General features: G+C 38.8%; 1 protein-coding gene across 4 annotated transcripts in view; it reads right to left on the minus strand.

Moving 5' to 3' along the window:
* Positions 1-4044: 4044 nt before the first annotated feature.
* The window catches only part of LOC131677439 (sialin), a 55659-nt gene continuing 34859 nt past the window's right edge, over positions 4045-24844 (minus strand). For 3 of the 4 annotated variants that reach the window (XM_058957267.1, XM_058957268.1, XM_058957269.1), the window contains exons 2-4: positions 6989-7335; positions 5559-6865; positions 4045-4920 (exon numbers count right to left, since the gene is read on the minus strand). In XM_058957267.1, coding sequence (XP_058813250.1) covers positions 4663-4920; positions 5559-6865; positions 6989-7073 — 1650 coding nt within the window. In that variant the 5' untranslated portion in view covers positions 7074-7335 and the 3' untranslated portion in view covers positions 4045-4662. The remainder of the gene's footprint in view (positions 4921-5558; positions 6866-6988; positions 7336-24844) is intronic. The other variant, XM_058957270.1, reaches the window with a different exon arrangement.

Consider the following 24844-nt stretch of genomic DNA (forward strand, 5'->3'; position numbering starts at 1 on the left):
AAAATTCCATTACTGTCTGCTTTTTATTTATTTCTCACCAACATCATCAAACGCAGTAGTGGCTTATTAATTACACACGAGGCAGCATCGAATTCCGGATGTGCTGATTGTACGAGTTTTAACGCTCGGCTTTTATGTGTAAGAACAGATCAGTGCTTATAGTCTGTGCTACATGCATGAGTTCAAGTCTGGGTACGTCCTTTACTTTTTTCATTGATCGTGAAATCATCCAAATGTTTATATATGACTTTTATCGACTCGTAACTATCTGATAGCATGGTTGGATGGATAAACTATTGGTTAGTGATCTGTTCGTGCGGGTACGTTTTTCAATGCCTGCAGTCTTTTTTATCTAACACATATTGGTCGCCAATACACATACATCGCTAATACAAAGGCAAAACTCATTTTTTTCTGTTTCTTGCATTACATGCAAGGAAGCTTCTTGCAATTTTTGCATATTACCAGTACGTTTGCAATTTTCACACGCATTTATTGCAATAATGTAAGCGAATCTTACCGGGTACGTTTTGGGTGTACATTTTGCAGAATAGCGCAAATGTCTAAGTAATTTTACTGCTTCAAAAAAAATTATTGAGCTAAACTTTAGGTACTTTTTGCCACAATTATATAAGAGGATCCCTTTAACGAAACAGAAGTTCATTGGAGTTATTCTGGTTGCAGTTGAAAACTGGAAAATCCAACCAGCGACAATCGCCTTTTCTCTTGTTCAGAATCCATAATGTTGAAAGTAGTGCGCTGTATAGCGCATTCTTGTACGAATACAGCGCACTACTTCTGACGAAAGCTTGCTTGGTGTGAATCGAAAATTTGTCTGCCGGTGCAAGAAACGATTGCAAGATAGAAATAAGGCATTGATTAAAGCTGTGCCCAACAAAATTGCAATTAATGTGGCCAGATCCATGAACCAAAGGACTACAATGTGTCACGTAAGATGATCCAAACTGTGGCCTAAAAAGACTTTGGTTTGTATCCATACAAACTCCGACAACTCTAGCTTCTTTCTGTGTCAACGAATAAAAAATTCTGGAAAGATGCAAAATGCTAAAAGGTTAGTTCGTAGATAATCCTGCCGTCGCCATCATCTATTAGGATGAGAAATTTTTCAATATTTGCCGCAAATTTAACCATTAAAATAATGGGGGGTTCTTAGTAAAAATCTTGATTTCATTATTCGCAGCGATAAATGTGTATATGGTCAAGGCTTCTGTCTGTCACGTTACAAGTTTACGCATATCTCATAGGATACGTCTGTAAAAACAATTAAATCAGATTGTATCGCAACTGCATATTATTAAGGTTCCTAAACCCTACATTTTTTCTAAGGAGTTATTTTTGTATGTGTATTCTATTATTAAATTATTTAAAGTTGTTTAAAATTGAATGAATTTTTCAAATATTTTTAAAGTATTTATTAAAAAATCTCTTATTGTCATTTTCTCCATAATGAAATTATATACAAGCGTCAAGTCGTTTCGCGATCTTCGAGACTTTATTCATTATTAAATTTGCTATGAAAACCACATATCGATTTATTTTTAGGAAGTAATGCGCGACTCCTGGAGGAATTATTTTGCGCGAATCAATTTTCCCATATAGTTTCACCGATCGAGCTAAGAATTTGCACGGTTGTTCTAGGATCCAAATGTTACCCAAAAGTTGATCGGAGCTGGATTCTAATTTTCTTCCCACCCTATTGACTATATGCTGATTTTGTGCTATACATATTCGGTGATATAAAAACACGTATTAGGATTTAGTTGTAACTTGGATATACCAGGCCAGTTGGGTGTCAATCTGGTCGAACTTTGGATCAGAAAAGTGACGCTAAGTCAAGATCAAGATGGTGAAGGTCGCCACATTTTCCTATGTGTGCGTGTAATTTGGTTTCGAACAGAAAGGTGTTTTGGAGAGAACATAAATACGTGGTACCGCGTGTAGTTCGTTCTGATTGTTTATTGATGTTAATGGTTGTATACCATTCCCCCGAAAGCCATTTCCCAGAAAGCCATTCCCCAGAATTCCCTTCCCCAGGAATGTACCATTCCCCCGAAAGACATTTCCCAGAATGTACCAATCCCTAGAAAACCATTATCCAGAATGCTCCATTCCCCAGAAAGTCATTCCCCAGAATGCCCCATTCCCCAGAAAAGTTAATGTTTTTAGTAATTATTTGTGGTTAAGCCAATGGTTTGCGCATACCTAATTCAAGGAACTTATGCTGTGTTAAGCTGCTGAGGATGTGCCGTCGAAAGCAGCGGCCTCCGCAAGCATACATGTTATCCTCCCGTATAACCGGTTTACTCGAACATAGGACTTGGTTCCTTCTTTCAAACATGAGCAGTTCTTTGCATTTGTACGCCAAGTTGATTCCTTTTTTGGAGTTTTGGTTGAATCCATATCAAAATCGAAATGAATACATATTTTGACAAATGGTTTCGTGGGTTTTTAGAGCATTTATCTTTCTTTTGTATTGGGAATGTTTCGTACGCAAATGTACGATCCAATCGAATGTATTTAGTCCAACAGGTTGCACTAAATACATTCGAAAGTATTTTCATACCTTACACCAAATGGTACTTATACCACAGAGTTACAGACATAATAAATATGGCGCCACTGACACATGCGCAAGTATACGGTGGATATACCAATTGTTCCTGGGCCTAAGGGTTAACTAATTTGTAAATGAGTGGTTGGAACCGGCCGAATGGGTGCAACGATATTTTTGCGAGGAGCTTCTTCCGACGGCTTATCCTTCAGCTTAACATCATGCATCAGTTCCTTGACTTTGGTAATGTACAAAGTTTTGGTTTCGCCACATAACCTTACTTACATAACACTGTTTCATTCTTTTGGATTCTAAGAAGGAGGCTACCGCTTTCTATGGTTGTTGCGAAATGGCACTGTGAAACACACCTGTGCTGAATGTTGCGATTTGTCCTATATGTATGTTTATATTATTAAAAGAAAAGTAAAAATATTGCAATTGTCTAATGCTGCTACCAGTGCACTCTTCGAGGGGAGCAATATGGCCAAAGCCAACGTACTGAAAAAATGTTTTGATTTTCATCAAAAAAATTTCCCACCTCAAAAAAATGTGTGGGAAATCGTTATAACTGTGGAATGAACTTATGAACCAATGCTCATTCTGGATATGGTTTTCTGGAGAATAGTTCTTTCTGGGGAAAACACTATGGTATTTTAGTTTCTGTGGAATGGTTTTTGGGGAAAGTCAGCCATTCTTTATTTTAATTCGGAATAAATAATGTCATCCTAACTTTCGGTTTCAACACAATGCAAATCATTTCAAATGTGACCGAATCGAAGAATATCGTTCGATGGAAGTTGGAACGACTAGTACGTTTGAAAAGATCAAATCACTAAAAAAATTAATCTTTTCCGGGGAATGACTTTCTGGGAGATGGTGCATTCTGGGGTACGGAATTCTGGGGAATGGTACATTCTGGGAAATGACTTTCTGGAGAATAGTATATTCTGGGGGATGATATTCTGGGGAGTGGAATTCTGGGGAATGGCTTTCTGGGGAATGATTTTCGGGGGAATAGTATACAATCGATGTTAATATCCATCTTTGCGGGCCCGGACGCCATACTTATGTTAACCACGCACATACAAGGCATTCTTTCGATTGGTTGCGTTTGTCGATGTTATGCTCCGCGGGCCTGAATGCCATAATTAATTTTATTAATTTTTTTTTTTTTTGAGCGGAGGCTCAAAACGACAGATGTTCACTCTTTTTTTTGGTTATGCACAAACACACCATAAAAATCACAGACGTGCTCGCCATTTTTTTCAAAATCATTCGAGTGATTCGCGATGCAGTGATGATCCGATTTGATCAACCAACGATTTCGTCAGCTTTTTGATCCGATTTTGTCAGCCAGCCAGTGTTATGATGCCTAGGGACTAAAGAAGAATATTTCAACAGCTTCGGGTTATTGAAAACAATGTAAATGTAACTAAATACACCAACGAGCTGCATAGAAGATTTCTCAAAAAGTAATAAAACGTACATGTTCTTAAGATATAATTGTCTCGCTTAAGTTTGTTATAAAACAGTGTTATGTTGACTACTGTCAACTTTAAAAGAAAGTGAGATCTTTAACTAAGTTACTAATTAACAATCCTAGTAATAACTGTTCCACATTATTTATTTCTCCTTCTCACCTAGTTCAGTTAGTTTAGTAAATATACATACCTTATATATACACAACACGTGTCTGTTTAGTTTTATTTGGAATAATTCAACGTTAAATACTAACTGTGCATGCAAATGACAATGATGATTTCTTTAGTATATATTTTTTGAATTTGTCATTGGAATTGGTTTATCACCACTGTATGCTTCACAATATTGAACTTTTGATTAAAGCACAATTCGAACCAATGGACACACGTATCGTATACATAGTGTGTATTATATACAAAATGAACCATTCAACTGATTTAATTATCCCCTAGGAGACACCCGGAAAAAGGTATTCAAACCTCAAATCACGTTGTTCTACATCTTAGTCTATTAGAATTTGTTGCCACTATCTGGAATTTCAATTTTTAACAAACGAATAGTATTGATCCGACACATGTAGGACTAGGTTTACACATACAAAGCTCACTCTAATTATCGCTGTTATCATTATTGTCATCGTCGTCGTCCTCGTCATCGAACTTGAGCCCATTTCCCGCGCTTCCCACCTTCAGCATCGGTTGATTCGCAATGACGGCTGAATCGTCGGTCGATATCACTTCCGCGTCCGGTAGCGGATAGTTCCATGGTTGAATCTCGGCAGTACCGAATATCTGAAACACCAGATAACTACTGACGGCGATCACCGAACTCACGCCAAACACCTGAAGCCATTGGTTGATATTTTGCTGAAATTGGAAACCGGACATCAATCAGTGCACTGTTGTTAGACATTTTTAAAATACAGTGGAGACCCGATTTTATCAGCTTCATATGAAAATTGATAGTTGGTAGTTTGATGGGCTCTAGCAGACAAACCAAGTTGAATTCGAGTAAATCCTTTCCTAATATTTCTTATCTTAGAGATCCGAAAAATGCAAAAATTAAAATATTTTTTTTTAAATTTTGCACTGTCAGACCCCCTCAAGGGGATCTTAAAGTAAATAATCAGAAAAGGTTGCGGGGCAATATCTAAGGACCAAAGAAGAATATTTTAAGAGCAGGAAAATATATGTCCCGATTTTATCAATGTCTCTGTTTTATCAGCTTAAAATTCGCCAAGAAGCTGATAAAAACGGGTCTTCACTGTATACCAACGTTTCAACGATAACTTTGACAAATTCCCTAATTGGGTCTGACGCTGCGTCAGTGACCCTTAAATCATGTTTCACTTATTCAACCGGAAATGTTTACTACTTTTTCTTGTGCTAGAATGAGGGTAAAGAAGAAGAATTCTATACCGACGTATTTCCAATGGTTTTTATTGGAATTTCTATCAAAGCTATACGGAACGTGTCCTGAAATACTGAATGAACAAAATACTCACCGCATCGGTTACCATGACTCCACTGACCAGTGGCTGGAGGAACGACGCTGTCATGTGTATCGTCTGTGCGAAGGCCAGCACCGGTCCGGCCAGGTTCGGTGCAATGTCCACTATGTTTGCCATGGCGCCGGCATACGATGCCGTGATGAAGGTGACTGCCACGAACCACAATATCAGCACCACCAGAATGTTGTATCCTAGATAACCGACTAGCAGCACCAGCACGCCGGGGACAATCTGCGATAGAGCCGTGAAGAGCTTGCGTACATTCGTCAGGGTCATTAGTCGTTTGTCCATCAAATAGTCGGCGATGTAACAAAACAGCACCGACGATAAATAGGAACATAGGAAAGGCGTCCCGCTCAACAGGCCGTTTTCTTTAATATCAAAGCAGAGGATTTTCTGCATGTACTCGGGACCAGACATAATGAATGTGTAGTGCACCCAAATGCGACCAAAGGTGGTTAGTCCAATGGCCCACACTGGCATCGAGGTGAAAATCTTTTTCCAAGGCACCTTCATCCCCTGTCCATTTTTGATATCTTCGCTCACATTCAACTCGATGTACTCTAGTTCTTCCGGTGTAATTCGTGGATGTTCCTGTGGAGTATTGAAAGCCAAAAGGTACCAGAAAATACACCAAACCATTCCAATCGTCCCGGTTGTGTAGAAAACCAATCTCCATCCGAAGTAAGCTATTATGAACCCGCACAGCGGATACGTTAAGCCGATTCCAATACTAAAACCTTGAAAACTGGACATAAATCGACTTCGCTCGACTGGTGGAATCCAGTAGCCAACAATAGCATACATCGCCGGCCAGGTTAATCCACTGGCGAAGCCTTGAATCGATCGCAGCAAAACTACCGCACCGTAATGTATATCCGATGCATATGGAATGCATAAGCTACACACAGCCGTCAGGAACTGACTCCACCCGAACACGCTCTTCGTTCCAAAGTATTGAGTAGCAACACCACCAACGACCTGCGACAGCACGTAGCACCAATAGAAGGAGCCTTTGATGACCGCTTGGACGGTCGAGTCCCAATCGAACTCACCGATGATTTCTCGTGTCACTTCCGGCAACAGAACGTCTGTGTCGTCTGTATCATTGAGCAACGATGAGAAATTGCTATCTGCGCTGTTCGACATTGAGGGCACACAGTGATCATTGACCGATGAGTTGGAGGTTCCATCCCGCACCATTGCCACCAGGGCAAAGTTGATGTCATTGCGCATCATGAATGATACCAGAAATCCGGACCAGGACAGAAAGTATAGCACCAAACGGGCCGGTATCCGATCTGTTTGTGGTGAGGGGAGAGGATAAATTAATTAGTTTTTTTGTAATTTAAATTATACTAAGGGTACTATTTCAGATTACCACGACTTGCAGTTTCTGTGGTGGATGATGTTCTGTGACTCACCTGTAATTGACCGCATGCATCCCACCTTAGGCATTTTTGCTTTGGTTCTTGGCTTTGGCAAAAACTGAATTTCCTTTTCGTCCATTTTACGAATATCCAACTAACGTGTCTAAGGTAAATTAGGTTTAAATTGTCTTACTGTGAACAATACTTTTTGGGTTGAAATGTTGTAGTCCACCTTAGATAGGCTAACTGTGCAGCGCGATGTAAAGCACCATCGTCTGGATCTTTTTGATCATTTGGCCGGTTATTGATGAGGAATGTAGTGAGAAGAGCTTTGCAGTTTTCTACAGAGCGTGGTAGTTTCGATTCACACTCGATACTGCACGTTGTTGGAGTGTAGCCCTCTGCAATGAAAGAAAAAAAAACATTTACCCAACATTATTATTGACTGAGATGTATAAATTTGGTCTACGTCTAATAGTATATCATATCATTGACATAAAAAGGTTTTGCTATATGTACTGCATCTTTCTCATTCGAGGTATGTCAATTAGTACAGAGTGTAACACGTCAGGGTAACAATTTTGAACTGGGTGGAAATATACTTATTTTTGTGTACCCTCTCTGTAGAGTGTATTTGTTTACATAATATTGTGCTCACCGATGTTCGATACCGTTCACATTTAGTTGTAGATTTTCGTTCATTTTCGTTCATTTTCGCGTTTGTGAACGGTTTTGTTTGTGCAGATAGGTGTAGTAATTTTTGTTTGACAGTTGCTGCTCATCGGCGATGCGGTCTGGGCTTGTTTGACCACGGTTTAGAACAGACGTCTGGAAAATAATGTTTTTTTTCAGAAAAGTTTTCCGCCACGATTAACCAGTGAGGTGAAGGGCACGCGTGCAACAGTAAAAATATCTGTCAAAAAGTGCCGGCCCGTGGTCCGGGTACTTAACAAAGAGTGGTGCTGGATCGCCGAAGTGAGATAGCTAAGTGCCAAGGAGTTCTCGCTTCCCCGCCCAATCGTCAAAGATCCTTAGCATTCGCCCCTCTCGCTGTAGAGGATGAGCCGGACGAGCCTTTCTCTCCTCTACAGCTCAAGGAGAGGGATAAGCAGGTAGGACAACGGCTCCGTCTGGGAAGAACACTGCTACTTCTTCCAGGATTCTTTGCGGGAAGCATAGAATCCGGTGATTCGTCACCACTGTCGCTAGGAAGGTTCAGGCGGAGAAGCAAAGCTCACCTCCCTGGCTAATTGTTAAGGACCGCTGCCGGAGCAACCAATGACCAAAGGAGAAGGCGGACGTTATAGTCCCGGCTGGTCGAAAGAAACCGTCCACCTTCCCGCCATCGCCAGCATTAGCGGACAGTAAAAAACGACCGGCAGTTAAGAGTTGTGGGAGAATACACGGTAAAAATAATTTGCTAGTTTAGATACGAAAATCCGAAATTCTTGTAGAGGCACCTTGGCCACCCTGACAAGAAGGCTCCGCCAGGCAAACAAGAATCCGAGTAGTAGGCAACCCAGTACTTACAAGCGTCTACTAAGTTGTAAAAAGTACATAAACAGATCTAGCCTCTTTTTTCCAGTAATTAAAAGAGCCCATTACACACGTAATAAAAGTACATTTCTAAGTAATGTCATAACTGAAATTTTATGAAAATCCCGTCATTACTCGCCTAACACGATCATCAAAAGTGACATTACTGCTCAGTAATGAAATTACTAGCGCCTTGTGTAAGGGGCCCTAAAGAGTTTACAATCAGAACCCGTCCAGGTAATAAATTAGCACTGAGTGGAAAAATACCACGTTTTGTGTATACACTCCACGACAATGTGCTCACCGTTGTTCTGTGCCGCTCACATTTATTTGTAATTTTTTGTTCATTTTCGAGTTTTGAACGGTTATGTTCGTCCAGACAGGTGTAGTAAATTTTGTTAAATATTTTTATATTAATAACAGGGCTTAGGTAGGTACTTAGGTCACCGCTCTCCTCTCGCTGCAAAAGTGATGCTGATTATGTTGTACCATAGCGATGACAGCTATGCGGCGGTGGTTTTTTGGTGTTGCTTGTTTTTGTCGAGCGCGGTAGGCGGTCATCGACATAGTTAGTGACGATCCACAGCAACCAGAAGACGTCGTTGATAATTTTCGCGATAGTTTACCGCCACAAGAACAGTTGTGAAGTGCGCGTGTGCGACGGATGCAAAACCCGTCGGAAAGTGCGGGCCTGTGGTTCGGGCGCTCGTAGCCAAGGAGAGCGAAGCAGGGTGGACCTCTTGGGAAGAACAGTGCGGTGCCTTCTGGAATTCATTGCGGGGAGCAAAGAATTCGGCGATTCGTTCCCACCGTCGCTAGGGAGGTTCCAACAAAAAAGCCTGGCTCACCTTTCTAGCTAATTGATAAGGACCGCTGCTGGAGCAGCCAACATAGACATACCAGGCCGTCGATGTCCCAGTCATACGGAGAAACCCGCCCGCCTGTCCGTCAGCAGTAACCAACGAAGTAGCGTAGTGTGCAGCGAAGGGGATCGGTGAAACATAAACACTGTAAAAATTGTTTTGTTTACTTTGTTCATTTTTGGACGAATATCCGAAATTAAGATAGAAGCACCTAGGCACCACCTGGAAATGAAATCAGGGAAATTATTTCATCAATAGGTGCCCCAACCCAAAAAAAATGCAAAATGGCTAGTGCAAGAATTTCAAAATATGCCAAAAAAGTTTTCCAGCCGGTCCATCACCAATACACAAGAATTCACTCTCAAACTTCAAAACTCAGGTGAAATCAAAGACGATGAGATTGTGGTCTCCTTTGACGTAACCGCACAATTCCCAAGTGTCCCTGTAAAAGATTCAATTAACCTACTAGAGGATTGGTTATTACAACAAAATAACAACAGTCTATGGAAAAGCAAAATAAGATCTTATATCCAACTTACTCGCCTTTGCATGGAAGAAAATTATTTCACATTCCGGGGTGTCTTCTATAAACAAACCACGGGTGCTCCGATGGGTAACCCACTCTCTCCATTTCTTTGTGAACTTTTATGGCAAACTTAGAAGAATGTTTAAAAGAAAAAGGTGAGCTACCAGAACGCTGGTGGCGATACGTTGACGATATCTTCTGTATTATCAAACGTAAAAATTTATCCCGGATGTTGGAAACCATTAATAACATGCATAAAAATATCAATTTTACACACGAAGAAGAGAAGGATAACAATTTGCCCTTCTTGGATGTGCTTGTAAAAAGAGGAGGGGGGGGGGGGGGTCCTTGACTTTCGAAATATTTAGGAAACCTACAAATACTGAGAGAATTATACCAAATACTTCAAACCATTCATATCAGCATAAAATGGCCGCTTTTCACCACATGGTCCATAGAATGCTTACTCTACCATTAGGGGAAGAAGCAAAAACTAAAGAAACAGAATTCATTTTCGAAACAGGTAAGCTCAACGGGTATCCAGAGCAAACCATCCAATCAATAATTAATAAAAAATCTAGAATACTTCATAAGCAAAACCTCACAACCTTAACTCCAACAACTGAAAATTTAAAAAGGATATCAGTAGATTTCAACCAGAATACGGCTTATCCACTTAGGAAAAAATTAAAAAAGTTTGGTGTAGATCTAGTTTTCAGTAGTAAAAATTACCAGCTAAAATCAATACTAGGATCCACAAAGGATCCGATAGAAACACTGAGCAAATCGGGGATATACAAAATATCATGTTCAAATTGTGATAAAGTTTATATTGGACAAACCAGGAGAACATTAGAAATTCGATTCAAAGAGCATATTGCGGAAATAGCAAAAGCTTCTAGAGAATCTGCTAAAGATTTACCATTCCACTTCAAATCCAAGGTAGCGGAACACGCTTTTTCAGAAAAACATAACTTAACTATAGAAGATATTAAAATTCAGCTTCAAGTCTCTAATCCTTGGAAATTAGACGTAGTTGAAAGCCTGGAAATTTTCAAACATTCGTCTCCTTTCTTATTAAATCGAGACCAAGGTAACGGATATTCATGGCTCTTCGAAATTTTACCTACACCCAAAATCCGACGGGCATGTTTCTATTACTTTTGGGTAAGATTCTATTGTGTTTTCGGTAACAGACCACGCAATTGCGCATTGCGGTATTAAACTCATATTCCCGTAAAGGTAGTAAACGGTGGAATGACGAATTTCGGTTGCTGTTCATGTATGCGCATCACACAATCAAACACTTTTTCAGTGTGTGTCAACCTCGGTTCTGTTCGGATGTAGGATAATTCGGTCGATTGCTATGATAGTGTTAGTACCGAGCTAAACCAACCGGAATCCTGGCAGATCTCTGACCAAATTCAGGCTGAAATCTGCCCCAATATTGGCAGAAACCAGCCAGAATTACGGATTTTTTACTGGGTAGGTTGGATAGTGGAATAAAAAGTTTAGGCGGTTTCCGGATCTGGCCAGGCTGCCAGATCTGGACCAGTCCCCAAATCCGGACCTCCCGGATCCAGACCAGTGCCCAGAACCGAACCAGTGCCCGGACCTGGACCCGGATCTAGCCCATCCCCTTTTCCCCTTACCAAGTCCGAACCTGAACCAGACCCAGACCTGGTGCTTAGATGCAGACAAGTGTCTGTATCTGGACCCTCGGTTCGGATACGTGGATCCAAACCATAGGTCTTGCTTCCCATACATGACGGGAAGGACTATTCATTAGGGTGTCCCAAAATGACATCATGTTAAAAAAGTCATCGGGCTCACTTCTTAAATGAAAGGTTAGGGTATTAGGACCACTTTCTTCTTCGGAGTGAGTTTGCTAAAACGCTTCCTACTGGTGGCGACTTTTGATTTTTTGAAAAATGGGCCGATTTTGGATAAAATTTCAAATTTATGCCTGTTGAAGTGGTCCTGAACTGTCTTAGATATTTTTTCAGCATTTTTTATTTTTTGGAGATCCAAACGGAGAAGTTTGGTTAGTTAGTTTGTGCAAATTTTGAATTATAAGAGCGGCAGAGCCATTAAAACTTAGTAAAAAGTGAAATTTTTGGTGCTTTTCAGTATTTTTTCTTCAAAACTGGGTATCTACAAAATTTTAAAAGTACAGAAAACACTTTATATAGTTGAGCCGAATTCAGGGGCGTAATTTTGCTGAAGAAAGTGTATAGCTACGGCCAATGGAGTATAAGTTATTTACGTTTTTGTTAAATAACCTTTTGACATTTTATGATATTCATAAAAAATAACACTGTTCTACAAAATAAAACAACTTAGGTGGGCTTAGTCCGCATATTATTTTTCGGAAAATAGAAGGAAAATGATGAAAAATTGCGTTTTTCGCTTGTCTCTAGTACATCAGAATCGATTTTTATGAGCATTTGACGATTTTTTTTTAAAAAATATTTTCTATATTAATAGCCTCTTAGCGGGCTGGAAAATAACTAAAATTAAACAAATATGTCGAGTTAACGGCAAGTTATGGCGTATATTTGAAGGCTGAATTGATTAATGTACTTACATTTTGTATATAAAGTCTTATTTTCATGTTAGGAACTTTGAAGTGGAGAAAAATGCAGAAGAGTGAGGTGAGTGTTGAAAAACTGAAATTTACTGTTTAGATCACATAATTCCGATATAGTCAAATTTGGAGCAAATATCCTCGAAAAAGTTTTACAACAGAATACAGCGCATCTTCTGACACAATCGTTTTGTTGAAGATGCCTCCTAGAAGTAATTATGGAGAATTAACTCTTCAAAAAATAATTAGAGACTTGGCGTCATTAGCAAAGTTATTATTTTTATAATTTAAGTTACAAAAAAAATCATCAGATGCTCATTAAACCTCGTCCTGACATACTAAAGACGTACAGAAAACGCAATTTTTCATAATTTTCCTTCTATTTTTCGAAAAACAATGTGTGGTCAAAGCACATTTGAACTGATTTACTTTTTGGAACAGAATTATTTTTGATTAATTGCTAAAAATGTCAAAGGTTATCTAACAAAAACTTAAATAACTCATACCCCATTAGCCATAGCTATACACTTTCTTCAGCAGAATTACGCCCCTGAATTCGGCTCAACTATATAAAGTGTTTTCTATACTTTTAAAATTTTGTATATACCCAGTTTTGAAGAAAAAATACTGAAAAACACCAAAAATTTCGCTTTTTACTAAGTTTTAATGGCCCTGCCGCTCTTATAATTCCAAATTTGTACAAAATAACTAACCAAACTTCTCCGTTTGGATCTCCAGAAAAATAAAAAAATGCTGAAAAAAATCTAAGACAGTTCAGGACCACTTCAACAGGCATAAATTTGAAATTTTATTCAAAATCGGCCCATTTTTCAAAAAATCAAAAGTCGCCACCAGTAGGAAGCGTTTTAGTAAACTCACTCCGAAGAAGAAAGTGGTCCTAATACCCTAACCTTTCATTTAAGAAGTGAGCCCGATGACTTTTTTAACATGATGTCATTTTGGGACACTCTACTATTCATATTTTGTGCAGTCGCTACCTTGCTGTTAACGTCCGTGATAGAAAAGAAATTTCAATTTAACACCGGCCGAAGTACCCCACCACTATTCCGAGTCGTTTTTTCTGACTGTGCTTTGAAGCTATCCGAGTGTGAGCCGATCTTCAAATACGGAATGCGTCGCGTAGAAAAAATCGAAACTCGTCCCTATCATCATTATGTTCGCTTTGCTCGATGCGCAATACAATGACAAGCGAAGTGCTACACACTTCCAGACAATTCGACGCGTTAATATTTATTGAATAAGAATTGATGAAACATGAGTGCGATGCAGAAGAGATTTGAATGTGTTCCCGCATAAATGTATATCATATGCCAACAATTGCATCAATCATTTCAAAACCATTTTCAATATGGTTCGTTCAACAATAGATTAACCATTGCCTAGTATAATATCGAACATAACCAGTGTCGTTTTTCCATACTAGACCGTACAAACAACGGGTTGTTAAGAACAGTCACTATACCAAAATGTGCTGTTTTCCGTATACATTTTGACAACATACCATTCAAGAACCATACAGATTATGGTGGCATGCATATTTTAGATCTAGCGATGGATAAAATACTAGCTGGAGAAAAAAAATTTCTTCCCCTTTACATTTCAATTCTATCGATTGATGAAATATTATTTTGCTCTCGCCATCTGCTGAAGAAGGCTTCGTCGACACTAAGTGGACTGACACTTTATCCAATTGAGCTATCTCCGTAATATTGTAAGACGAGAATTTTTGACCATCTTAAACTACAGATTTTTGTGACCAGGGTAAACAGATATACGAATAACAAAGCCCACCAGAGCAATACTAACCTCTGACGCCAAAGTACAATGTAGTATACAAATCTCCAATATAGGATACACGGAAGGTATTGGAAATGGTAACTAAAATGGGTATGGTAGTATAACAGTTCAATTATAATGGTGAAATATATCAGTAGTATTCCCAATATGGTGAGCATTATACAAATGGTTTGGAAATGGTTCCGAAGATTTCTGGAATGGTATTTATTTATACGGGTTGGTATTGCCATTTGGGGAATTTTTTGTTGGGACCGTTTTAGCATGAGACGTCTTGCTATTAGAGCTTTTTTTTCCTATTACCGTAAGGGTATTACGGCCGAGTTTTGGGTGTACATGCAAAAAACGGTCAGCTTCATGCACCTAGGTACCCACCGACCACAGCCTACCCGCTTCCCTAGATAAAACGACTTTTCAATCCCGTAATTTCCTATAGACTGATACAAACACTGAAGAAGATTACAAGTAGTAATCGAAATACCGGCATCTGTTAAATAGTGAAGTGCAAGTGCATCTAACTAAATAAACATAGTGGAATTAAATGGAAGAAAATCTTTGAAACATTACGTACATTCCACTAAGACCTCCGTTCGCGTATACCTTATGTTATCCCTGCGGTATGATGACGTCCCAGGAAGAAAACATGCTTATCGCATTGGCGACAGTGATCGTACCCTGCCTGTAAAGCGAGATCACACATAACCGCAGCTGCCACCCAACACATTTGATCTATTTAATTTTCCCGTTTAATATGAGGGTCGTGTATGTATTATCGTCTGATGTCTAATTTTAACTCATTGCCCATCGGACTACGGTGGGTGACAGTGCTAATGGAGACGGTCGATTTCTGGTCTCTTGCCCTGTTAACAGAGGTATGACGGGAGCGAACGAACTTGTAAAAGTCAGGATCACTGTTCGGTCTCAGGTAAATGCAGCAAACAGGTAACGATCGACCATTCACCATCGTTTTTGGTACAGTCCCAGTTAGATGTTATGATCGCATCTATAGATTTCAAGAAGGTCTGAGTTTTTTGTGTTCATTCCATGGACGGAAAAAATACACTCGAGCCGTGTAGACACATAGCATGTCATTTGAGTTTGGTCACCCTAGAAACAAGTCGTTGAAGAAACCTTGCGAGAGTAGCTGGAAAGGGATATAAGTCAAGTTGATCGGTATCTCTGAATCAGTTTACGTTTCGACAAGTTTCGATCTTAGCAAGAGTTGGACAGTACAGGGGCGGCGAAACATTTTACGCCCGAGTGGGTAGAAAGCGTAATGATTTTTTCCCTTTTCGCAATGCATACTCTTACATTACATTCACATTAAGTCACGTTCGTTTATGCAATTGGAATTGTGGTACATCGATGTTTTCAAATGTGTGTAGTGCGAGATACTTGCGTTGCACATCTAAATTTTTTGAAATGGTTCAAAATTTTGAGTGGGTAATTACCCACTCGGTTATTTTCGAGTGGGTAGTACTACCCATACTAACCACGCTTTCCGCCGGCCCTGGGACAGTAAAGGTAGATCAGCGAGCTAGCAAACGGGAGCTAAGTGGAAAAACAGGAAGTCGGAGTACATCGGGATATCGTTGCCTGGAGAAATTTCACCGCCGATGATCTCTCCGTTGGAGTAGCAAACAGCTAAATGGCTCGCAAAAATGGGCATCGGTATCAGGAGAAATCGCCACCGAGAAATTCTCAGCACCATTCAGCAGATAAATGGGAATGAGTAGCGCCAAGGAGGTATAAGAAACCCTGCGAAGAGGTTTGTTAAGAGATGTAAATCATTATGGTCGACACCTCCGGATCGGGTTGTGTCTCAACAGATGACGATATTTGCAGCAGGTCAGAAATACCGCGAAGGTTGGACAGCGAGCAAGAAAACGCAACGATGAAAAGAAAACATTTATGGTTCAGATTCTAGAAGAGATTAGGTTTCCCCGTATCACTAGATTTCCCGGTCATGCCGCCATGGAACGTGTTGTCTAGTGAACATGAGCGTCACTTGTTTTGAATGGCCAACTGACCTAGACTGATAGGACCAAAGGTAGAGATTTCCAGATGTGACCGATTCGTGATCGCGCGAACGGTGGGTTAGAGTTTGATACCACTTTTGTAAAGTTATAAGTGCTAAAACGTTCACTTAATTACGGGGGTGTTTTAATCTTGGCGAGATCGCGGGCGTAAGAATGTGTGATGTTTAAACTTGTATGTTCGCGTTTGTGAAAACAATGTCGAATAAAGATAACAAAGATGTAAAGAAATTAAGTAGAAGCATAAAAATTGAACGATATTATTTTTGGTATACATGAGTAGTGGAAAACCCAAGTAACAATTGAAGTTTTATAGCATGCTACAAGTGCAATCTAAGTTTTATGAGAGGCTATAAAACTACCATAAAACCTCAATTGTTACTAGGGAACCCACCATATAGAAGTACAAGAAAAGCAGACTAATGAAGTAGAAGAAAAGCGCACATGTAACATGCTATCAAACTACTTGAACTCGTCTAAATGCCAGCAAATAGCATTTATTTGCCATTAACGACAAATCTAGAGCGTTTTTTCATTACATCATATCTAACAGAAACGTCAAACGGAGAAAATCGCGTGCAAAAATTTCCTTGCAACTTTCAAATTTATTTAACAATTAAAGCACACAGAAGGCTATTAGGATCGTATAAGCATATTACTTATTTTTCGCGAAGATAATAGAGAGATAATTGATAACTATTATTTTATAACATTTTGCCGATCACTTTTGCTATTATGCTCTTTTACATATGTAGTCTTGGCAACTTCGTTTGTAGATGGCACATTTTACTGTTACGTTTAGAGAGACGGGCTTGTAGTTGTGATATATTTCATGTGCTGTATTGCAACCGAGAGTGTAGATATGAGGTTTGGCATTGGAAAAACATACTAACTACAGTCGACTTGGAGAAACATCACAACGCAAAACATCACATCTACAAAATATTAGCAAAGCTTTGGTATACTATATGTGACATTTTGACTTAAGATTAAATTAACATATAAAGAGTTATCATTTTTCTCTATTATTTGTGGACGATAAAGAGTCAATGCTTAGCTTTTATTTGGCATAATAAACTCAGTTTGTTCACATTTGTTAGATATTACGTTTTGAATAAACGGTATAGAAATGCATTCTATTACGATTTTCTCATGCTGTGGTGACCGGAAATGAATGATTAACGTGCATTGGTGCAATAATCGTACCGTAATTTATCCAATCCGATCTTCCCGAATGAATCGAATCGAATGCTCGAACTGAATACCAGAAAAAGTGACCAACAATTCCTAAGAAGGAAAAAACTGCACGCGTGACAATGGATTACAAACCATTCTACAAACCAGCTTGTTCTGCATCCATTCGCTGATACTCAGACGAACACATACACATATATACGACTAGCATATAAAAATTATACACTAGTATTAAAAATTTAATTATTGTTTCACTAATACTAATAGGTTTTAGTTTTTGCATTTCTTTAATCGTCGATCGTTAGTTTGGGCTTGTGCAAAGTAAAAAAAACAAAACAGAAAAAGGCCCATAAGCCCTATCGGTCTCCTCGATGCACCACTATCGAGGTGCAATGAAAGAACCATCTTAAAGCAATTGTCTGTCAGAGGTACCTTAAAACTAATGCACGGAATATGCTTGATGATGTTTGCAATACCGTCAAACAAAAAGATTGCTTATTAGGACCAAGGCTGGAAGAAGTCATTTCAAATGACATTTTTAAGCGAAAGTTCGGGAAAAAACCAATACGACAGCACCGCTGCTAGTTTGACTTCGGCTGCTGTGCATGTAAACGGACGAGAGAAAAGCAAAAACGTTCGTGCTGCTGATCGTGCCTGTTACATGTTCGTGAAAGTTTGGTTATTCGGCTTGCTGCCGTAGTTGGGTTTCGTTCGCTAGCTGTTGCGAATGTATGTGAATGGCCCGTGTGTTTTACTTGCATCATCCGTTGCGTTGGAACTGTTGCAAATAAATTTCATAGCAGCGGCTCAAAATGAATGTAGTGAACGACATTCATGGCTCATATTTGCAAGATTGGAATGTGCGGCAGTTCGTTTTTCGCTTGCTATAGGAAAGGACTGCAAGCAAAATGTTAGCGGTCACATAGTATCGTTGAAAGGAAAGTTGTTGGCCATTGAAAATCTATAGTTTTGTATATTTACAATTCGCTGATGCGTCAAAATGGAAATATTTTCAACTTTTTAGTAATGAGTTTTATATTGAAGGAGAAATTGTTGGCCGTTGAAAATCAATAGTTTTGTACATTTCCAATGCGCAGGGGGGTCCGCCGATGCGTCAAAATGGAAATGTTTTCAAGTTTTCAGTAATGAGTTTTATATTGAAGGGAAAATTGTTGACCGTTGAAAATCAATAGTTGTGACATTTATAATGCGCAGGGGGGTCCGCCGATGCGTCAACATGGAGATGTTTTCAACTTTTTAGTAATGAGTTTTATAGTGAAGGGGAAATTGTTGGCCATTGAAAATGAATAGAAGTTGTTGGCCGTTAAAAATCAATAGTTTTGGACATTTACAATACACACGGGCAACCGGCAATGTGACATAATGGAAACTTTTTTATGCGGTAGTAGCATAATCAAGTTACAGAATGATGGTATTGCAAGACAAAATTTTCATTATTTTTCTCCTTTCATCAGGAAAATAAATCGTTTCATTAATAATTTTGTGCCAATACATAAGAAACAATTAAACGAACAAAAAGATTCTTTTTTCATAATCCACCATTACATTTTGGCATATTTCGATAGTGGAAATCTCAAAAGGAAATGTTTTCGATCATTTTTACCGCTACCTTGCAGTATTTTAGTCGCATAATATCATAGTAGCGAAAACTCGGTTTGCTTACATTGGCGATTTAGGCCAGTATTGCCACAATTAAATCTGTACCGGGATCCTTTCTATCTGCACTCTTCTATCGAAAGAAGGACCGGATTATGTACCCAAACAATAACGAGGTTGTTAAAAAAAATCATTTTTCTTCTACATATTTTCCATTCGGGGAAATCAAACCAGACATTCTGACTCGGTTGTTTTATTTGAGCTAGAATTCCGCAAGAACCCAGTAAACTAAAAGGCGGCGCCGTAACTTGCCGTTCACTGTAAAAGTAGTGTGGGAAATCAGTTAGAATTCTGGATGAGTTTGACTGGGTAATGTCAATATCAGCTCCAGCTCAAATTTTCACTGCCACTTTGTTTACCAACCAATGGTGGCCAACAGAGTAGCGGCGAGAAGCTGAGATGGGGTTGGAAATATCAATAAGATGCGAGAAACCGGCTTGCAGGAATTCAAATGGAGTACGTCAGAGTAAACGTATGCACTCCGAGAAGATTCGCTCAGCTTTTATTAGACATCATCCCTTTGATTTGCTAGAAGCATGTTTCTCGCATATTGCATTATAATGTCAGCTTCAGTTCAAGCTCAATCAGTACCAGCTCCACTTCAGATTCTCGCCATCACTGCTGCCTAACTCAACTGTTTACTGGGATGCATCGCAGGGTTAAATTATTTTACCTTGCTGTCATGTAAAAAATCTGTACCAATCTGTACTTTTTTACAAAAATCTGTAATGTGTACCCTAATAAAAAAAATTATACACAAACTTTAACCCACATAGTCCAACGATTCCACATAATGTATGAATGATACCCTGAACAGGTCGTTAGGCTCTTGGATCATTAGATGTTTATTCGGGTACCGTACAGAATCTGTGCCAAAAATGCTTCAGAAATCTGTACCTTTCTACATAAATCTGGACTTGCGGCATCACTGATTTAGGCCCTCATGAAAGATCTATGTCGAAGTGAGAATTGCGTATCAAAAGAAAAATGCGAAGAGTGACCAATTGGACAAACACAAAGTCGTTTCAAGGTAATCATCATAAGGTGTAGGCATGTGTATAATAAGATTATTGGTGGCAAACTCTGAAAAACTCAGAAAACTTGAAAATGCTAAATTGTTATATTCAAATCAATTTGTTCCAATTAATGATTTGTTTTTTAGAATGATGTAGTATTTACGCCATCCCAATCCTGTCGGATGTAAAATCAAAACATATGTAAAAATCTTATCCGTTATCATATTGGGGTTTATACCACTTGCTGTTTGACGAGACTATAATTTAATATTGTAAACGGTCTATGCAAGAGAATGATCATTGGAGGATAGTCCTTCGTGAACACAGAGTTCGCTAAAATTTAAAACTGAATATATGTAAATTTGTAATATCTCGATGTCACAGCGTTCACACGATTCAATAACACGCGACATGACAATAGGGGGGCGTTTTGTTCCAATTTTACGTCAGAATGGTCCAGCTCCTGATTGGTTGATTCTGACTTTATTACCGTACGCAATGTTACTGCAGAGATAGCGAAATGATGTTTTTTTTAACGTTAAATATTTATTGTTTCATTTTTGTTACATTTCTGTATAATATACAAATTAAGTGATACAGTTTCGATAACTTTTCATCTTTGGTTACTTTTTTTGTTTTTTCTCTGTTCAGTGGTATTTTATTCTTGTTTTCGTGTTTAACTATTTTTTAGTTTGGAATGTAGAAATGATGTTTGGCAGTGTTGCAATATTTATAGAAAAGATTGTCATTACTTTTGACAAATAAAATTATTATCGTTAAAGACGAAAAATTGACTAAATTGAAAAGAAATTGTACGGCAAAGTGAAACAAGTATTTATCATGCATTTACCGTTTACGTGGTTGATTATCTTTAACAAAAATAAGACAGAAACCACAATATAATCTAAAATTTTTCAGAAAATGGCTTCATCAAACCTTACTAAACACCCATGATATAGAAAAACGGTGCCATTCATCAATATAGTGGATTCAAGATACAAAATATTGCCGGCAAAACATAAATTAACAAGCCTTCATTTTCATTAATAAAAATAGCAACACTGTTCGGAAGATGGCAGGAAGAAAATGCGCGAAAAGAAGAATATCGAAGGAAAAATAAGAAGCCGATTGTCACGTCTTGTCTTAGTGTTGACCTAACATCGAACAATTTGGCTATCAAGAAACACACCCAGACCAGGGATGCCAAATTGACATCTGTGTTTCGGCGAAAAAATCTTTTTACCATCTGTGATGGCAAAATGCAAAAAATCTGTCATCTGTGAAAAAGAATCTGTGATCAAAAATTGTGAAAAAAATCTGTGACATTACAGAAAAATCTGTGAATATGGTAACCCTGACCCAGACGCGACAATGTTCACACCTTTCTAACATTTACATCTTGATTCCATATTAAAATTTTCCAGAGCTGTCAGATAGCTTTGTTAGAAATGTGCATCCTAATAAAAAAATCTGTACAGTCTTCCCTAATAAACATCTAATGATCCAAGAGCCTAACGACCTGTTCAGGGTATCATCCAAACAATATGTGGAATCGTTAGACTGGGTTAAAGTTTGTGTATAATTTTTTTATTGGGGTTTATTCTCTGGTTCGTAACTCTTTGACTGGACCGTGTTTTAGTTAGACCTCCACTAGTTAGACTGTTGTTCAACTAAAAAGCAGTTTTGTGGTTATTTACGCATAATTTAACTATTATTTCCTAACTATTGATTTTGAACGGCCAACAATTTCCCTTTCAATATAAAACTCATTACTAAAAAGTTTAAAACTTCTCCATTTTGACGCATCGGCGAACTCCCATGCGTATTGGAAATGTACAAAACTATTGATTTTCAACGGCCAATAATTTCTCCTTCAATATAAAACTCATTACCAAAAAGCTGAAAACATTTCCATTTTGACGCATCGGCGGACCCCCCTGCGCATTGTACATGTTCAAAACTATTGATTTTGAACGGCCAACGAATTCCCCTTCAATATAAAACTTACTACTAAAAAGTTTAAAACATTTCCATTTTCACGCATCGGCGGACCCCCCTGCGCATTTTAAATGTCAAAACTATTGATTTTCAACGGTCAACAATTTTCCCTTCAATGTAAAACTCATTACTGAAAACATGAAAACATTTACATTTTGACGCATCGGCGGACCCTCCTGCGCATTTTAAATATCAAAACTATAGATTTTCAACGGCCAACGAATTCCCCTTCAATATAAAACTCATTACCAAAAAGCTGAAAACATTTCCATTTTCACGCATCGGCAGACCCCCTGCGCATTGTAAATGTACAAAACTACTGATTTTCAACGGCCAACAACTTCTCCTTCAATATAAAACTCATTACTAAAAAGTTGAAAATATTTCCATTTTGACGCATCAGCGAATTGTAAATATACAAAACTATAGATTTTCAATGGCCAACAACTTTCCTTTCAACGATACTATGTGACCGCTAACATTTTGCTTGCAGTCCTTTCCTATAGCAAGCGAAAAACGAACTGCCGCACATTCCAATCTTGCAAATATGAGCCATGAATGTCGTTCACTACATTCATTTTGAGCCGCTGCTATGAAATTTATTTGCAACAGTTCCAACGCAACGGATGGTGCAAGTAAAACACACGGGCCATTCACATGCATTCGCAACAGCTAGCGAACGAAACCCAACTACGGCAGCAAGCCGAATAACCGAACTTTCACGAACATGTAACAGGCATGATCAGCAGCACGAACGTTTTTGCTTTTCTCTCGTCCGTTTACATGCACAGCAGCCGAAGTCAAACTAGCATCGGTGCTGTCGTATTGGTTTTTTCCCGAACTTTCGCATTAAAATGAAATTCGAAATGACTTCTTCCAGCCTTGGTGGTGGGAAACAAAACTGCTGTGTGGCGGCATTCACACACACCAAAGAGATTACATTCATTGAACGACATTCATACGTACACAAACCATGAAATTCGTCTATGACTTTCCTGCTCGGGCAGCAGCGTGAAAGTTTGTAAGCTTATGACGTTCATAAAAAAAAGTCACGTTTCCAGCCCTGATTAGGACCCATCCATAAATGACGAAGCATTATATGGGGCAGGGGGGAATTTTGTGTTGTGTGATGATGTGTGACGACAGGGAGATACACACTTAATTTTTTCTGCCGAATCTTAGCTTTTTTGCATCTTTTGCCGAAATCTCAACATCTGAGATTCAGCAAACACTATTTTTTGCAGAGATCTCAGTAAAAGTGACGTTTGAGTACTGAGACTCCATTTCACCGAAAATCAGCAAACTAATCTCACTTTACTGGGATATCAGTTTCTAAATTTGCTGACTACACAGCTGTTGGGAAATTACCGAGCCGAATTGAGTGTGTAGGGGGTCATGTCATACTACGTAGCTTTTTTAAAGGGGAATAGGAGTTAACCTGATGTCACGACAATGTTATCCGTTTCATCTAACTAACATCGTTTATACGTTTTTATAATTTTTTTTACGTGGTCGAAGGGGGGGGAGGGTTATCGTCAAGCTGCGTAATTACTAGAGAGAATAATTTTGAGTTTTGCGACAAAATGCTACGATGGGTGAGGGTGTTAAAAATCACTCAAAAAATTCTACGTCATTTATGGGTGATCTCATAACCAATTTATGCATTTACAACCACTTGTACCACTATAGGAACACCTCTTCTAATAGTGGTGAAATTTTTTATTTCGGTTTGAGCCAATTTCAAGGATAACAGTTGAATTCGGAATTTTAATGGCTTCAGTTTGGATTCCAGCGCAAATGAATCAACCGATTCCGACTCAAGTGGATTTGGAATTGGTTGTTACATTTGAGCAAGAATCTACCTTGCATAATGTATATGCCTGGTTTTTTACACAACATGTGCTCTCATTCAGCCTTTCGTTATGCAAATACACGATATTACGACAGATCGCCTAAGTACGATGTTGCATGTAGCGCGATGTTTTTCCAGGCACTCCGGCATATAAATTTCAAGCCACAGGAACGGATGGCCTGCCATATGCGGTAATTCTTTGCAAACTTCAACAGCTTAATGTGATTGCCACCTTTCATCTTCCAATCAACGGCTTGAACGGAGAGGTTGGGGTTCCGCTTGAAATAACTGGCCACTCTTTTCGTCGTTTTTACGATCTCCGTCTTTCGATTTTTCCCCGATCTAGTCTTTCTGGCTGTCGTTTTCCGAACAATTTTTTTACGTTGGTGGTAGTTGATTTAGCCACATTGAACAATGCGGGCGATCATTTCGGATTTTTGCGATACGCGAGCAAAATTTTGATCCGTTGCTCCTCTTGCTTCGATGCCATTTTCACAAGTGATAAGAAAAATGTCAAAATTAAATAGTAGGCACATATACTAGGGTGTCCCAAAATGACATCATGTTAAAAAAGTCATCGGGCTCACTTCTTAAATGAAAGGTTAGGGTATTAGGACCACTTTCTTCTTCGGAGTTAGTTTGCTAAAACGCTTCCTACTGGTGGCGACTTTTGATTTTTTGAAAAATGGGACGATTTTGGATAAAATTTCAAATTTATGCCTGTTGAAGTGGTCCTGAACTGTCTTAGATTTTTTTTCAGCATTTTTTATTTTTCTGGAGATCCAAACGGAGAAGTTTGGTTAGTTAGTT

Source organism: Topomyia yanbarensis, chromosome 1, assembly GCF_030247195.1.
Source record: "Topomyia yanbarensis strain Yona2022 chromosome 1, ASM3024719v1, whole genome shotgun sequence".
NCBI classification, from domain to species: Eukaryota; Metazoa; Arthropoda; class Insecta; order Diptera; family Culicidae; genus Topomyia; species Topomyia yanbarensis.